Source organism: Felis catus, chromosome A2, assembly GCF_018350175.1.
Source record: "Felis catus isolate Fca126 chromosome A2, F.catus_Fca126_mat1.0, whole genome shotgun sequence".
In the NCBI taxonomy this organism is placed as follows: domain Eukaryota; kingdom Metazoa; phylum Chordata; class Mammalia; order Carnivora; family Felidae; genus Felis; species Felis catus.
The window spans coordinates 94,498,531-94,517,556 of NC_058369.1; the positions used below are offsets into that span (position 1 = coordinate 94,498,531).

The following is a 19,026-nucleotide window of genomic DNA, read 5'->3' on the forward strand; positions in this document are numbered from 1 at the left end:
GTCTTATCTTGGCATTGCCTTCTTCTTGTGGGGACTTGAACATTTCCAGATAGAACCAAGCCCCCTTGTCATGTTGTAACCACCTGTGGTGCTTGGATCTATCTCTCTGTGTGGCATCTAGATCTATTTTGTAACCAAGTTATCCATCAAATGTGGATTACTTTAGTGTGACTGTGTAATAGGGCTAGAAATACAGGATGATAGAGCCTCTTTCTGAAATCAAAGGCAGAAAAAAAATGAGCAAAGGCATATTTCACTTGAAATTCTCATTTAACGAGGCTACGTGGTTCTGATTGAATCCTTCCCACCTTACCCTCACATCCACTCTCAAAATTATAGTATAATACAGTAGTAGTGCAATGATTGTTATTGTGGTTTGCCTGCAATTTAGGGAATCATCAGTAATGCTAAGCAAGGGGTTATTTATGAAGGTTAAAATCATTTTCAGTGAATTCAGTATGAAATTCCAGACATTGTTATAGCCATGTCATGGTGTCATTAGAATGAACATTGAAGTATTCTCATGCGGTTTATAAAAATATAGTTAAAAAACACATCCCTGCTTCTAGGAATGGGGTTTCAGTAGATGATAAATTCAAGAATAATTTAATGCCTCTTCCATGAGAGTTAGGTCTCCATGGGAAGATTCTTCCAGTGCAGTAGTGGTAAAGAAAATATGTTCTTGATTCTAATTAACTTGGTTTGAATTCTAGCTCTGCCATTAGCTACAGGATGTTAGATGAATTATTTTACTTCTCCAGTCTTTAACTTGCTCATGTTCAAGTGAGGATACTAACAGAACCAACCTCAGGATGGTGTTACAGGAATTAAAGTTAGATAATGTATTTGAAGTGATTAGCTCAAAGCCAGGCACATAGCAAACACTTGATATTAACTAGCTGTCACTGTTAATTACACAAACCATGAACTAGAGCTAGCAAGGGCCATGAGCATGTCCTTCATGGCAGGGTGGCAGACACCATTCAGCTGGAATATTATCTTCATTTTCTCATTATCTGTGCCAATGTTCCCCTCCACTGGTCCAGACAATTGATGGTCTCTGTACCTTTATTCTGTTAAAAAAATGTATTTATATTATTTCACTAGATTCCACATCTCTGTGAAGTTAGTATTGGTTGGTAATTGCTGATTAGGCCTCTGTATTTCCAATTCTCTAAAGTGCTATCTCAAGCCTGCACTCTAAGTAGGGAAGTGATAAACAGAGAATAGTTGCCCTATAAAATTGTTTCTAATCCACTCATGCACCTGACAGCAAAGAGCCAAAGATAATATTTAGTACTAACTACATATTGGTTTGATCTAGCATCTTTACTTAAATATGATTTTAAAAAGTTGCAAGAAAAAAATAGGCAAACCAAAGGCCTGAACTTTAATTATCAAATAAAATAAGACCGTTCCTTCTGAATTATTCTTAATTTCACTCATCTGATGGGAAGTATTTTATTATTGGCCTCTTTGATGACTTAGCAGTTGGATTCCTTATTTCTATGCATACTAATTAGAGATCAGAACGGTTCTGTTTACTTAAAATAGGGGATTGACTTTACAAGACTAAAGCTCAGACTATCTCATAGACATGGCCTATTCCATAGACCCGTTCTTTTGAAGATAGAAATGTTTAGAGAGACATTACATGTGAATGGAGCTATGAAGCTAGCATGATTGATCTTAGATTATAGTGTATTTCCACAATGTATCCATATCAGTTTCACAGGGAAAATAACATTGATTGTCTTACCATCCAATGTGGCAAATATTAATTTTCTGCCATCACAGTATTAATAGGGTATACTTTCACCATGGCAGTTAATGCATCCAAATCCATTTAATTAAATAAATAGACTACTTTGTGCCATTAGCATCTTCTTTTACTTGATTTTTCTTATGTACAAATGAGGGTGTTCGTTTTTTTTTTTGTTTTTTTAAAGTGTATTCTCTTTGTTTTTCTAATTTCCTCAATTCACTTTCTTTAAGTAGTACATTTAGTGTGATCTATATCATGAAACAATTACACCAGCTCTAATATATAAGACAGTTTATGAAGAATGAAATATATCATTTTTAGAAAATTATTTGTGCCTTTTCAGGAAGAGAAAATACTGACTTCCCATTCTTGTACCAGTTTTGTGTGACTATGTCTTGTACTTGCTATAAGTACGCATTAGCAGTTTATCTCCTAATAGGAGAAAAGAGGTAATTTTCTGCTGCTGCTTTTTTCTTTAACTTAGATTAGATTTATTCTTAAAGGAGCACAAAAGCAAACACAGACTTTTCATTCTAATTTTAAATAATTTAGAGTGGAACTGTGAACACAATATTTTCCCCATTGAAGATCATTTTATACTGAAGTTTAATATAGGTTTTAAAATTTCTATTTAAAACTTGGGCTCAGAAGGGTGATGGTAAAGTGTGACATTCGCAAGCTGTTTCCCGGTGATGAAAAATGCATGAGAACATAACCCACACAGGACTAGTCAGGCGATTTTGAATGTAATTTTCCATTAAGTTTTACTTGATTCAGCTCAACACATGTTTATACCTTACAAGTTTCTTGAAGAAAATAATACATGGTCCGTTGTCTTTATTAATCCTCTCCTATTATGTCTAATTCATATTACTTTCAACCTTTCTTCTTGTATGTTCATATATATGTACATTTTCTTGTACGTATTGATTTGGCTGTATCCCCTGGGCTTTAAAATGTCATGTCCTAAGTGCCACATATTTATTTATGAATTTTCAATTTTGATTTTCTTTTTAACTTACATGCCTAAAATATATGTTTCCTTTTGTTCTTAATTGCTAATTTTATTATATTGTGTTTAGAAAAAGTAACTTAAAATGTTCCTGCAGTTTTGAATATTGATATTTTCTTTGTGGCTTAATCTATGGTCATTTTTTTATGAATTAAAATGTGTGCTTGAAAGGAATATGTATTAATATGTGTATTAGATTAAAGTGGTAATTCTAATATTCAAGCTTATAAATCCTTCATTTGTTTGCTTGCTTTGTTGATGTCTGAGTGATGTATGTTTGTTGCCAATTATCACTGTGAATTTGACAATTTCTCATTTTATTGCTATTAGCAGCTGTTTGATACATTCCAAAACTATGTTAGTTGACTCATACTCCTTCATGATCATTAAATTTCTTTGTGGATTCTAATATACATTTTTATGGGGTATACAACTTTAATCTATTTGTTGTTTTATGAATTCTATCTTGTTTGTCTTCATTATTGCTTTAATGCACTATTTTGTAAAATTACTTTTTTTTTTTTTTTTGCCGTATTTTCCCTTTACTCCTTTATGTTCAGGTTTACTTATTTTAATTCTGTCTCTTCTGGAGAGCATATTGCTAGACTTTCTTTGTTTTTTTGGTCTAAAAAGTTTCTATTAAGAGAAGAAATTTGTTCCTTTATGTTTATTGTAATCAAGGTTATTGGTTGATGTGATTGATATGTTTAGACTTAACCTTATTTTATGAATTTTTACTTAACATGTTTTGTTCTTGAGCATCCCCCTCCTCTAACTTTCCACTTTTTACTCTCCTCCTCCTCCTCCTCATTACATTGTGTTCTTCCATTCATTTGTCCCTAATTTGTTTGGGACTTGTATGTCTTATTCATGTTATTTTTGTGATTATCTTTTAAGAGTTAAGAAACATACCAAAACATATGCATTTGGCATTACTCAGTATCTGTAGTCTGTCCAATTCAAGAAATCTCAACCTGCTGATGCTTCTTTTTTTCCCTAGTGTTCCTTGCCTTTCTGCACTTCCCGCATCATTCCAACTACATCTTATATTGAGATAATACAGAATTTTATATCTAGATTTTTTTTCTGTAAGTGGTAAAATTGCAGCTTTTCCATCCCACTGAGAAGACTGTTTTGAGTATATTGTTAGTTATTCAAAATCATTTTCACTGTTTATTTTGAAAATGTTGCTTAATTGTATTTTTGTAGTCATTATTGTGTGTTAAAATATCCTGGTTGGATAAATTTTCTATTTAGATGTAACCTCCCCCTAAACATTTCTGGGAGAATTCTGTTCAAACACAGAGCATATCACTTGTCATTTATGTTGGTTCTTTTATTCACTGCCCATTGAATATTTTAATTCATTCATTAAATAAATCTCTAATTGTTTCTTCTTAAAGGATATGATAGCTTCTGAAATCTCTTTGATGATACTGGTTATTTTTACTCAGAGTTATTCTTTGCAATGTCAACTATATTATCAGGGTTTAACTTTATCTGCCCATTGAATTTTATACCTTTTTTTTTCCAAGGTGTTGGTTTTCCTGAAATGATTTGTGATTTTGGATTATATACTCATTTTTGTGTTTGAGAATTGCTATCAGTTTGTTCTGTTTCCTGTAAATCATCTCTAGTGATTGTATGAGAGAGACAGGGATTATAGCTTGGGGATGGAGGAGATTGCCATCCTGTCTCTGGGTAATGGCTTCTTCAGTACTCTCTCTGCCTTTCTAGCCCAAATACCCCCACTCTCAGCTGTCTTCTCTGTGAAAATTTCTGAGATTCGATAATCCTTAAGGTGCTTTTAATTCCTTTTATAATTATCATTTTCTGATATGTTTTGATATTACCTTTTTATAGTGATATTAAAATAACTGATAACTTGCCCTGTGGAGGACAACACTCCCCATTTCTTGCTGTCTGGTGAAAGTTGAGGTAGGAGCTGGGGACAGTAAGAGTGAGATTACTCACTCAGCACTTTTATGGTCTTGATGGGATGTACCATGTCTTGAGGAAGAATTATTTTGCTGCAGCTAAACCTTAAAGACTTGTTTATAACACATAAGACAGTTCCTTTTGTGTTAATGAGTAATATCTGAGTGATATGTCTTTGATTATCTGTTTGCATTATTGCTAAGAGATATTGGAGGAGCCTTTAAATGGCTGAATATTATACAGTCATGATTTGCAACAGGGGTCAGATAGTAAATAGTTTCAGTTTTGTTGGCTATATCATCTCTGTTGCAGCTGCGACTCTGTAATAGCTTGCAAGTCATAAGACTATGTGTATATGAACATGCATGAATGCACTCTAATAAACTTTGTGGACATTAAAATTTGATTTTCATATGTAGTCTTCTCATGCTATGAAATTTTATTCTTCTTTTGACCACCACCCCCCATTAAAAAGTAGAAACTTTTCTAAGTTTGTGAGATAAACAGGTGGTAGGTTGGATTAGCCAGCCCCTAATTTAGAAGATTATATAATGACATGGAAAATACTCATAATATATCGAGTGGAAAAAACAGCAGATTACACTCAGTATGTATAGCGTAATCCTACTTTTATGTAATAAAGCAGTCTTTAGCACATAGTGCTGGAAGAAGAGGTATCAAAATATACATATATACATCTATATATATATTGAGATAGATATATATATATATACATATATATAGATATAGATATAGATATATAGATATAATTTGTTGTCAAGTTGGCTAATATACAGTGTATACAGTGTGCTCTTGGTTTTGGGGGTATATTCCCGTGATTCATCACTTACATACAACACCCAGTGCTCATCCCAACAAGTGCCCTCCTGTGAAATCCTGCCATTTGCAGCAATGTGGAGAGATGTCAAAATATTAACAGTGGTTCTGTCTTGGTGGATAGCTTATTTAAACTTTCTACCCTATGTTCTGTTCACCTGCATCTTCTGAGTTTTGTATCCTGAATAGATGTTATGTTGTTTTTTAGAATAAGTATTCTTAGAAAAAAGTTATTTACAGAGTCAGAATCTGTACATTTTTAGCAAAATTGGCCTATTTATTGTTAATTAGTTTGATACAATCTGTTTTGTTTACCCTCTGCTCCATTTTTAGCCAACCAGTCCCAAATTTGGAAAAGCTGACTCATACGAAAAACTGGAAAAACTAGGTGAAGGATCTTATGCTACAGTTTACAAAGGAAAAAGCAAGTAAGTTCATTCATTTTTGAATATTTCACATTTAAAACGTACCTGCTCTCTCAATACTAATTATTAATAGTTAATAATATTAAATAATTTAATTAATTCTCATTTAAAATGACAATAGATGTTCCCCTCTCAGCTTTTGTTGTTGTTTTAGGAAGTGTAAAAGTCAGCAGAATTGGTTTTCTCTGCTAGCAAACAGTTTGCAGACTTGTCCAATTTATCTTTTCTGTCCTACCCTCCCCCCCCCGACATTGGAGCTGAAACCCTAGAAGGAGAATTCATTTCTAGGTGAATGATACGATTAATTTCTCTTGGTGATTTAATGTTTGCTTATGAAGAAGAGTACTGATTTGACAAAGCTAAATGTATTAGCCATCCTTGCGTCTTTTTAGATTGAACTTTTACTTCATCTTTCAGAAGTCACTAAATTTAAAAGAAACACGAACTTTTTCTTTTTTCCTACCTGTGTACTTTGGCATCATGCTACATATAGTTTTCACTTTGGAGAAACAACCCTTCCCTCCTGTTCTTGTCTTCCACCCCCACCCCCATGCTATCCTGCGGTCAGGCACAAATTTGTATTCTTAAAGAGCTTACCCTCTATGTTTCTGATAGGCCTCCTCCCTCTCTCTTATTGATTAAGAGCATGGAGTTACTGTATTCAGTGGCATGTAGAAATATAATGCTATTTTTCAAACAATTGTAGGAGATTCAAGCCTTGTTTTACCTTAATAACCTTATTACCAAATAATGTTGAAAAATAATTTTCTGAACCATCCTTGTTTTTGTCCCTTTTAAGTTATTATGGAAGATAGGAAACTTTAACCTAATTAATTACATAGAAACGTGTAGAAGGAAATTCTCTGAAAGATCATTCTAAACATATAATTAGAAATTTTGGCCCTTTTGTTAATCTTTGGCTTTTCTGGTATGTAGTCTTTTACCTTTGCTTATGGTTTTTAAGAGGATGAAGAAATACTTCTGACAAAGGAAGATATGTAAGTAAGGATGCAGGAATAATAGAAGTCAAAAATAGTAGTATTAACTTTGGGATTTTAGATATTTGCAAAAAAAGTCTTTTTAAAAAATTTGAATGAAAAATAAACATGATGGGGAATAAAAAACCAAACCAAGTCTAGAGGGCTGTCAATGACTTAACTAGGGTGCTTGAGCATTATTATTGTTGAGCAAATTTCAATAGAGGTTGTATGTCAAACTTTATATTCTTTCTTAAGGAAAAATATTGATTTCTCTAATTTATAAAAATTACTTACATTTAATGTTTATAATATAAGGATAACTACACTGGATTAAGCAATTATTCTGTGTAATGTATATCATTATATATCATATCCATTCTCTTACTTATTCCTCACAATGTCCTATAAGATAATTCCTATTATTATCATCTCCTTTTGACTAGGAATCTTGGTGTGTGATGGGTTTTAGCTACTTGTCCAAGTAGCTCACATCTCTCTGGTTTGAAGCCATTCTTTTCCTAACCATTAGACAACACTGCTTCAACAGTATAAGGCCTGCCTTGGAAAGTCTTGGTCCTTGTTGAATATTCCAGATGGTTCTCACATATGCTCTGGCTTGTGGTAATCATGAATCAAACAGAAGCAAACATATTATTTCATTATAAGGAAACACACCAATTACTTTGAAGTGCCTTCCCAAAAAAGATATACTCAGCTGATATCCAAATGTAAGTTAATAACTCTATTAAATGTTTAACTATAAGATTTATGTCAAAATCTTGGAGATAGTTGAAAAATCCTTCATTTATTATGCTTGAATAAAAGAAAAGACTGCCTTTTAAGTATCTGCAATCTTTGAGAAGGACAGTTCTGGACAGTTAATACTCTTCACTCCAGCAGGCCTAAATACATCTCGTCAGCATTTCTCAAGCAGTTTCAAGGCTGCTGGTCACGTGCAGCATTTAATTTCCTCCAGCTGGAGATGAAAGCCATTGACCACTCACCTGCTTTAAGAGATGACAGGCTGTCTGTGCTTGCTTGCTTGAAGGTGGTGGGGTTAGGCCAGAGCACAATAGTTAGGTGCCATCTAGTAAGGCTTGAGAGCTGAGTTTGTTTGATGTGTCCCCTGAACTGCTGTAATTTAAATAGCCAGCCAAGTGTTGTGACTCCTCACCATTCTCCCAGCAATGTCTGCACCCCTACCTCTATCTTTAAGCGTTATCTTTTGCATCTTCTCTGAGAGCAGCTATCATTGTCTTGTGGTAAAACTGCCTGGCATTTGTAGAGATCTCACTATTTTTTAGTCTGTGAGCATTTTACATATATGCCTTGATTTACACGTGTCAAGTTTGGATTTTGCCATGAACCTCATTGTATTAATTTGCTGGGGCTGCCCAAACAAAGTACCACATATAGGGTGGCTTAAACAACAAAAACTTGTATTTTCACAGTTCTGGAAGCTAAAAGTCTAAGACCAAAGTGTCGGCAGAGTTAGTGCCTTCTGAGGGTTGGTTCTGTAGGGGAGAATCTGTTCCCTGTTTCTCTCCTAGTCTCTGCAGTGTGCTGGAAATCTTTGGCACTTCTAGCTTGTGGGTGCATCGCCTCAATCTCTGCCTTCATGTTCCCATGATGTTCTCTCTGTGTGTGTGTGTGTGTGTGTGTGTGTGTGTGTGTCTGTATCCAAATTTTCCCTTTTTGTAAGGACAGAGATCATATTGGATTAGGGCCCACCCTAATGACTTCATTGTAACTCGATTACCTCTGTAAAGACCCTATTTCCAAAGAACTTACATCACATTCTGAGGTATTAGAGACTAAAACTCCAATATACCTTTTTTGGAGGACATAATCAATCCATAACACTTGTGCATTTCAAACCTCACTAATTTGGCACTAAATTCATGACAGTATGTGTATGGTTTTTTTTTTTTTTACTACTTATGGTATATATTATGTCATCTTTTATTTCATAGTTCTTCTTTAAATAATACAATCAAAAGATATTGTCCTCTCCACCCCCAAAAGGTTTGTGTACTTGTTGACTTAGATGGAGTTGCTGTTAGCTATGGTTTGGAAAATTTAGAAGGAATAGAGAGGCTTTTTATTACCTTGAATTGTTTTCAGTTTCTTATTCTTGTAGAGACATATAGATTGGGGAGAAATTGACTAAGATTTCTATACTGTGTAGCCCTGTTGATAATGAACTTGGTTCTAAAGAATATGACTGGTACTGCAATCATGTCAACATACAACACTCACAACTAAGCTTTTTAATTTTTTTAATAAAAGCTTTGGACTTCCCACATTTTCATATTTGAGTAGAGATTGTTTTTTTTTAAACCAGTGTTCTTCCATTTGAAGATGCTTTCTCTCTCTCTCTCTCTCTCTCTCTCTCTCTCTCTCTCTCTCTCTCTGTGTGTGTGTGTGTGTGTGTGTGTGTGTGTGTTCATATTTGAGGAAGGGAGACATTTTATCATCACTCTGACTACTGATCTCTATCCTGGTTTGGTTTCCTGATTATGTTCTCTCTTTTAAATCCCTGTAACATTTAATATAAGATTAAAGAAATTATGCATTGTATAATATTTTGCATTTAAAATTGTCTTTAGAACCTCAAAATCCTCTTTTTAGCTTTCAGGGATCTTTGTAGGGATTTTTTAAAATGTCTATTTAATTTTGAGAGAGAGAGAGAGAGAGGGAGAGAGAGAGAGAGAGAGAGAGAGAGAGAGAGAGCATGTGCACGTGAGCATGAGCAGGAGAGGGGCAGAGAAAGAGGGAGACGGAGAATCCCAAGCAGGCTCCAAGCCATCAATGTGGAGTGTGACTTGAGGCTCAAACTCACGAGTTGTGAGATCATGACCTGTGCCTTAACCAAGAGTCGGACACTCAACCGACTGAACCATTCAGGCTCCCCATCCCAGGGACTTGTATATATTAAGAGACTTGTTAACATTTTTTTGAGCTTATTCAACCAATGACAAGTGTTTATTATGTTGTTTTTATGCCTTTTTTATACTGTAGATGAAGAAGAGATGAATCACATGTGGATTCTGACCTTAGGAGACTTCACAGTCTTGAAGGCGGATGGTCCACATACCTAATTCTATAGAAGTTAGAATGTAGTATATTTGATATGAGCTAGAATACAGTAACAAAAGGCCCAGGTAAAATGGCATGGGGTTTTCAAAAGGAAGAAAGAGAGGATGATGTTGACTAAAGCATTTAAAATATGTTCTCTCCAGGGGTGACTGATCAAACTCACAGTCTCATGTGCTTTTATTTTTTTTTAATTAAAAAAAATTTATTTTAATTCCAGGTAGCATACAGGGTTATGTTCTTTTCAGGTATACAATATAGTAATTCACCACTCCCATACATCACCCAGTCCTCATCAAGACAAGTACTCTCCTTTCATCCCCATCACCTGTTTAGCCCATCCCCCCAGCCATCTCCCCTCTGGTAACCATCAGTTTGTTCTCTATAATTAAGAGTCTGTTTCTTGATTTTTCTCTCTCTCAATCTCGCTTACTTTTTTTCCTTTGCTCATTTGTTTGGTTTCTTAAATTCCACATATGAGTGAAATCATATGGTATTTGTCTTTCTCTGACTTGCTTTGCATAAAAAAGAATGAAATCTTGCCATTTGCAATGGCATGGATGGAACTGCAGAGGATAATGCTAAGCCTCATTGCTTTTAAATCAAGCCTCCCTCATCACTGCGTGTATTCATAGGAATCCTTGGGACAGTTGTCTTGGGCTGTGGTCTCCAAGAAAATATAGTGAGACTTTCACCCTTTGTTGTCAGACTTTCCACTGAATTTGTTAAAGTAAAAGCAAACTGATTCATTTGGATTATTGTGCAAATTTTGATTAAGCAAAAAATATTATGTTTAAGTGTTGAACTGGTTTTTTTTTTTAAGTTTATTTATTTTGAGAGAGAGAGAGAGAGAGAGAGAGAGAGAGAGAGAGAGAGAGAGAGAGAGAGAGAAAATCCCAAGCAGACTGTCTGCACAGAATCATATGCGGGGCTTGATCCTGAGATCATGACCTGAGCCAAAATCAAGAGTCTGAGCCACCCAGGCGCCCCAAAGTGGAATTGGCTTTAAGCAATGTAATTGGGCAGGGTTGGTGGGTCGTTTATGTGTGAGCCCCCATAAATACCTGGCTGATGTAGATAAGAGCTGTGACCACAGCACCTCAGTCTTGAGATGTGGTGGGGACCACATGCTCCTCAATGAACTGGAATCTGTAGGCAGAGTACACCCAAGTCTCTCTTAGATACCTGAGCTCTCCACCTCCCCCCGCCCCCCCCCCCCCCCAGGTTTCTGCACCTGCCGCGAGTGCTGAGAAGTTATGAACCTTTCCTTTTGTCTAGAACAGAGTCCTCTCCTTTCTTTCCTACTTATCTAGGGAGGATGTGAGGCTTTTGATTTTCCCATACTTCATGTCACTTAGAAAAGGAAAAGCCAGGTCTTTGTTCCATCTCTGGAATTAGAGCATTGGACTTATTTAGACCAAGTCAGCCTACAGATGGTCCTGATTTCTGGTCATTTTTTTCTGCTTATCTTCAGTTTCTGTTGAGGTGATGTTGCCAAAACCTTACTCCTGCGGGAGCCTGCTAAGCAGAGAAGCCTGCCCACACTGGTTTGTGCCAGCCGTAAATTGTTATCTCAGAGGTCAATAAGAACAATGGAGGAATTTGCTCACTTTATGTAACATGAGATTTATGTGATTGAAAGTGCCAATCTTCTTTTAGCATTTCATTCTGCCAATTTGTGCTGAATAATTGAACTTGAATGAAACGACCTCATAAATTGAGAGACTATGCCAAACCAAGACTGAACTATACTAAACACATTTCAAAGAGCTCTTGAAAGCCCCAGGAGAAATAGGGGGGAAGAAATGCTGTTAATTAAAACAAGCAGCAGCAAGAAGAAAGGCTGTGGCAGTTAACCACCTTTTCAGAATATGTGAGATTAAAGAGGTGGCTCTTACTGCTTGCCCTGAAGGTCAACTCCATTGAAACACTATCAGGAGGAGTTTGAAGAATTCTAAAAATCAGAAATCCCCAGATGGAAAACACTGAACTCCCGGTTCACTGAAGTTTCCATCCTAAGTGTTGACACCTGGATTGTCATGCTGATTTCTAGCATCCTGAGAGGCTGCCTACCCACAAATGGGAACTCGGTACAAAAGAGGCAAATCTGATTACATTTTATGAGCTCTGCTGCAGGATGCTCCCGAGGCCCAGTCTCTGTTTCTCATTAGGCCTGCTCTGATTTTCTTTTAGACTTTGAGTCCACAGGCCAAAGCTTATTATCACCATTTGCATTAAAGATCGAGCCTGTGTCCACATTATTAATCACAGGGTATGAAAATGGCATCATAGTATGATAATGTTGTCAGTGTTAGCTTATAATTTAAGGCACAAAATACAGCGTTACAATGTATGTCCGACTAGAGGAACTGGATTAAAAAGAAAAAAGCTAAGGAAGTAAATGAGTTTATTCCTTTTACCTTTCAGATCCAGGGTTCTTTGTGTCTAGGTGAAAGTTGAAAAAGTAGAATTCTTATCCTTACCTAAGCCAAGGAGGATAATAGCCCACTCACCACATCTACTAATTCTAAAAACCCTAAAGTCTCTTCTTATTGCAGATTCAGCTCTGACTTCCTTTAGAGGAAGAAGACAAGGCATTGGAGGCTGGTTCATTGGCACAGCTGGTTTCATTTAGTTTGCAGCAGATAAACAAACAATGCCTAATCTTTTTGACAAAAGTGACAATGGGGATATTGTTTAGGGGAGAAGTATGATTTCAATTACTAGACTAAACGGTATAGGAATAACTTTCCTGTTAGACAATGTTTAAATGTATTGGTCTCTGTTAGCCATTTTTATTATCAGAGTTCTTTGATCATTTGACTTGGAGACCCTCAAAAGAATCTGTGATATTTGATGTCTTCAGAATTGTGGTCATATATCAGACATGCCCAGCTGGTGAAAATTGAAGCATTTTTTTGGTTAGTGGAGGAATTTTTTGAAAAAGTGTGGAATTTCCAATTATTGTAATGTCCAGGCATCTTGGATATCGCCCCCATGGTTCAGTTTAAGTGGTTTCTGAGGAGGGCCAGGAGAAGGATATATGGATAAGATTGGTTTCAGTTTAAAGCATATCCACATCCCTGAGTTGCTTCATTATTATCGTGATTCTTTTAGTTTCAACCGGGATGCTGGGAAAGTAGCATCTTTCCATTCTAAATCAGTGGTTCTCAACTGGTTCTTGATTTTGCTCCCCAGGAGACATTTGAAACATCTGGAAACAGTTTTGTTTTTCACAACTGAGGGAATGGTGGTGGTGTTACTGGCATCAAGAGGCAGGGGATGCTGTGAAATGTCCTACAAATGAATAGGACAGCCTCTCACAAGAAATAATTGTTTGGCGCAAAGTGTCAGTAGGGCCAAGGTCGAGAAGCCATGGTCTGAACAAGGAGTGCATAGAGGCAGTTCATGTTTTTCTTCCTTTTTCCTTCCTTCCTTCCTTCCTTCCTTCCTTCCTTCCTTCCTTCCTTCCTCTCTTCTGTCCCTCCCTCCTTCTCTTTCTTTCTTTCTTTCTTTCTTTCTTTCTTTCTTTCTTTCTCTTTCTCTTTCTCTCTTTCTTTCTTCCCTTTTTCTTTCTTCCTCTGTCTTCCTTCCTTTCCTCCTTCCATCCCTTCCCTCCCTCTTTCTTCCTCTCTCTCTTCCTCTCTTCCTTCCTTCCTTCCTTCCTTCCTTCCTTCCTTCCTTCCTTCCTTCCTTTTTTCCCTTCCCTTCCCTTCCTCTTTCTTTCTTCCTCTCTCCCTCCCTCCCTTTTCCTTCCTTCCTTCCTTCCTTCCTTCCTTCCTTCCTTCCTTCCTTCCATGCCTAGTAAAAGAGCTTCCATCTTTAGAGGCATTTACCAAGACCCTGGTGTGTTCTGTGTACTGGGCCAGGGAATTGATATGTAATGGTAAGCAAAACTAAGTTCTTCTTTTTATGCTGCCTATGCTGCTTAGTAGGGGAGAAAAAAGCTAATTAAGTCAGCAGACACATCTGTAATTTAAATTGCATAAAAGAAAAGAGAGCTATGAGAAAGAATTAAGATAGAGAGTGGAGGGTAATTTGCATGAGAAGGAGGGGTGAGCAATAAGCCTGCTTTATATGGATGGACAGTGGCAGCCTTGCTGAGGAGGGGACATTTACCCTTAGATCTGAATAAGATGTGACCAACCAGGTGAAGTGTAGGGACAGACCCCAAGGAAAGCTTGGTGTGTTGTACAGATGCCAAGAGCCCCATGTGACATGGGGTATGTTCAGGGGAGATTGGTGTGAATTGAATTTTGAGAAATCTGCAAGGCCTTAAAGATCATGTTAGGAATGTTCTGCTTATATATTATTGCAAAAGGAATCACCCCAAAACTTAGAGACTTAAGACAGCAGCTATCATTTATTTTGCTTATGAATCTGCAATTGGAGAAGGGTGGGAAAAGTTTGTGTCTTCTTCATTTGCTGTCATTTTGTGCAGTAGAATGAGATGCGAGGGATCCATTGCCAGCATGGCTTACATGGCTGGCAAGTTGGTGCTGACTCTTCATGTGGCTTGGGCTCTCTTAGAGTTCTCTGGGTTCTCTGAGTGAACATCTCAAAACATAGGAAGTGAGACTTTTAGCTTCAGTTCCAACATATAAAGAGCTTGGAAGCTGATGCTCCCATTCTTACAAGGAGAAAGGACTAGGTGAGCTGAACATCAGCGACTTTGGTTCAATTCATCAGAGAATGGAGGCCACAGGGCAAACTGCTGTACTAAACTCTGGAGAGACAGACATATCCAGATAGACATAGCCCAGATCTCCTCAGTGGGAGCACAAGCTGGTGGAGCCATAAACTGGGAAGGATACTTGGTAATTTTTATGCGTTGATGGGGAAGGGGTGTGGTCTAGCATGAGGGTGAAAACTTTTGGGGGCCATAGTCTTAGGGATGTCCCCACACTTTCTTGGGCTTTGCCTCCAGGAACCCCCATAGGGTTCTCACAGTGGAAATCATGGAAAATCCCCTTGTTGCTCTGGTACGGGAAGAGGAAGAATAATCACCATCAGATACACCCAGAGTGTTATCCATCACAGACACCTGTTCTGTGGGGAAAAATCTTTGCTAGAAGCCTTATCCCAGGTGGTGGAAGGGAGTCTCTCCCACTCAGACTCTTTCCAGCCTTTCTGCCTCACATAAGTGGGGGAAACCAGAGTCAGTAATGGTCAGGGCCTCAAGGAAGTAGATTGGGAACATTGCAGTCAGGGAAGGAAGTAGGGGGTTGAAAGGGAAAAAAGAAGAGCTATGCCACTGGAGAAACGCTTGTGAAGGTCACATCCCACGATGCAGGCTCACTAAAAGAAATCAGACTCACTCAGAAGATTTGAGAACGTTCACACTCCCTCATACGTTACACAATGCCAACAGGGTTCCAGCATAATAACAGCAGGTGATAGCTGAGAGTTGCAAGACACAGACTCTCCATGAAGAGGAGTACTAATGGAAACCTCAAGTCAGGAGGAGTAAAAAAACAGCAACACTAGAATAATTTGAAGTCTCTGGTACCTATTGTTACAGTGAACAGTAAACACAGCATAACTCTTAGCCGGATTAACATAAATCCTCATGTTTGGCTTTTAGCACAAAGTTATAGGGCATTCCAAAAGGTTAGAAAAAAATACAGCCCGGAAAGGCAACACAGTCATCACAACCAGCCTCAGATATGGCACAGATGTTGGAATTATCAGAGAGGGAATTTAAAATAACTGTGATTAATATATTTAGAGTTCAAGTGGAAAAAGTAGACAAAATGCAAGAAAAGATAGGTAATGTAAACAGAGAAATGAGAAAGAACCTAAGAAAGAATCAAAAGAGAATTAAAAAAAAACCTGCTATAACGGAAATGAAAGATGCTTTTGATGTACTCAGTAGACGCAGCTGAAGAAAGGGTCAAACATTAATACAGGTCAGCAAAAACCTCCTCAGCTGAAATGCGAGAAAGAAGAAGAAAAAGAAAAACAGAACATCTGAGAGGCGCCTGGGTGGCTCAGTTGCTTAAAGCATCTGACTCTTGATTTTGGTTCAGATCGTGATCTTATGGTTCATGGGATGGAGTCCTGCAGAGGGCTCTGTGCTGACAGCATGGAGCCTGCTTGGGATTCTTCCTCTCCCTCTCCCTCTTCCCTTCCCCCACTCACTGTCTCTCTCTAAAAATAAATAAATAAATTTATATAAAAAATAGAACATCTGAGAACTGTGGGATAATATCAAAAAGTGTAACACATGCATAATTGGAATACCAGCAGAAGAATCGAGCAGAAGTATTTGAGGTAAAAATAGCAGAAGACTTTGCCAGAATTTATGAGACACCACACCACAGACCCATGAAACTCAGAGCACACCAAGTATATACTTATGTGTAAACAAAACTGAAAAACAAAAATAAAATCCCCCTACACCTAGGCATATCCTGTTCAGTCTGCAGAGAAACAGAGGCAAAGAGAAAATCTTGAATGAAGCTAGAAGAAAAAATACTTTACCTACAGAGGAGCAAGGATAAGAATTACATCAGACTTCTCATCTGAAACCATGAAATCAAGAAGGGAATGGTGTGAAATACTTAAGAAAATAGTTTTAAAAATCACCAATTTAGAATTCTATATCCAATAAATGCCTTTCAAAGGTGAAGGAGAAATAGAAGTCTTCTCAAATAAAAACTGAAGAGAATTCATTGGCAGTAGACTTGTTTTTTAAGAAATTTTAAAAGTACTTTAAGCAAAATGAAAATGATACAGGTTAGAAACTTGGATCTCTATAAAGAAGAGTGTCTGAGAAGAAGTAAAGAAACGTAATGTACAATCTTTTATTCTCATCTAGTTGAAGTAGAAATGCAATGTGTATTTAAAGCAATAATAGCAACAATGTATTGGGTGATTATAGCGTCTGGGTAAGTGAAATCTGTGACAGCAGTATCACACGGGGTGAGTGATGGCAAGGAGAGCACTCTCTTAGAAGGTACAAAGCTACACATGACTGATACAGTATTATTTGAAACTAGACTTAGAAATGTGCAACTGTGAAGGACAACCACTGTGAAGATTTCAAAAAATAAAATTGATATGCTAAGAAGATATAAAATAGAATCATATAAAATGCTCAGTTAAAATCAGAGGAAGCAGAAAAGGAATAAACAAAAAAAGGACAAATACAATAAAAACAGTTACAAACAAGGTAGGTATTAATATACCTATGTCCAAATCACTTAGGGTATAGTTGGTCTAAATACACCCATTAAAAGGCAGAGATTGTCAGTGTGGATTAAAAAACAAGACCCAACTCTATGTTGTTTATAAGAAACCTACCTTAAATATAAAGACTTGGGTTAAAGATAAATTGATATAGAAAAAAAATGCCATACTAACAGTATTTGAAAGAAAGCTGGAGTAGTTATATTAATTTCAGACTGAGTAGACACTTCCTGATGATTCAGAAGCCCATGAGGATAAAAAGAGGTATCACATAATGATAGAGGTATTAATTTCACAAGAAGACATAATGATTCTTACTGTGTGTCAAACTATGGGAGGCAAAAACTGATAGAACTGAAAGGAGATGTGGACAAATCCATTTAACTACCTTGTGTCAGTAACTGATGGATCAAACGGGCAGAGATCAGTGAGGAATAGGTGATCTAAACAGCACTACCAAGATACAGCAAGTGGAAGCTGCCGACACGTTAAGGCCAGTGCCCAGAGCTGGGGCAGTGTCACTTTCACCTACTTTATTGATCCAGTGTTCTGAGAGACCAGATTCAAGGGTGGGAAACATAGACTGTACCTCTCAACAAGGAATATCAGAGAATGTGGGGCTATGTTTTAATACCGCACAATACAATTTGGGTGTCATTTTAGTCTAGAGTTACATCTTTGCTCTCACCTTTGCACAGAGTTCTTCCAGTTATCTTTTCTGACCACATATTCTCTGACACCTTTTTGGATTAAACTCACTAAATTTTAGACATATTCTTGAGAACAAGGACTCAGTTTGGTGTTTAGGTGCCATGTATAGAGGGGACCTTATGTCCTGGTTTGCCTAGGACAGTCCTGGTTTTTGCTTGTTGTCTTTGTGTTGTTATTAATAGCATTTCTTTTTACAAATTCAATGTTTTTACCATTTAGTGTCTCCATTTGGATGATAAAATATACGATCACCTTACTTATATAATGCTTTATTCCTCTAGAGACTTGATAAAGCATTTTGCCAAAAAACATAATTTGTTTAAGGTATTTTATTATGAAATTCAACCGAGTAATTAGAAATGTTAATTTCCGTGAACCTTAGGGAGCTTTTTAAAATTTGTTTGTAATTGTCATTGAATCTCTAATGAAGGATTTGTCGATTAATTTAAGAAGTTTCATAGCTGATTAATAACCTTTAGGTACAGCACATTCTCTTGAACAGCAAGAAAAGGAGTCTAGATGTCATGATTTTTGTGAAATAGAAACATCATTCTAAAATTCAAATGACCTACTCAGATCCCTTACTGCTCATAATATAGATGATAGCTCAGAGTAATTCAAGATAGTGGAAATGCTGGAAATTTGAAATAGGAATTAATGAGGAAGCTAAGACTTGGGTGAAATCAAGTACTGTTAGAGCTCAAAGCATCAGTGAGTTTTAGTCAGATGCTTATAATTTATTTAGCATTGATGCATACAAAAGGAGTATACTATACTATTATAATAATGGAGAGATGGCAAGTACTTGAAAAATCTAGAATGATAAACTGCATAAAGTAATCAAGTGCAAAATTTGGATAGTAGACACTGTTGATTTTAGGGTGATTTTTGAGGAATATGACATCTGGTAGGCCAAGATCAGAAAAGAAGGCTTTGGAGAAAGGAGTGAGGCTTGATCTTATTCTTTCCTTAAGTATGTTTGGGTTTCCTGGGAATTTCAACTTCAGGCTCTCGTTTGTTGCCTCATTATAATGAACTGGATGGAGAGTGATATCTACCTTTGTCAGTAGA

The 19,026-nt window shown here is 36.8% G+C and overlaps 1 protein-coding gene across 9 annotated transcripts in view; it reads left to right on the top strand.

Annotated features, from left to right (window-relative positions):
- The window catches only part of CDK14 (cyclin dependent kinase 14), a 674,504-nt gene that overhangs the window by 166,887 nt on the left and 488,591 nt on the right, over positions 1 to 19,026 (top strand). For all 9 annotated transcript variants that reach the window (XM_045053225.1, XM_045053222.1, XM_045053223.1 and 6 more), the window contains one exon: positions 5,886 to 5,980. In XM_045053225.1, the coding sequence (XP_044909160.1) occupies positions 5,886 to 5,980 (95 nt within the window). The remainder of the gene's footprint in view (positions 1 to 5,885; positions 5,981 to 19,026) is intronic.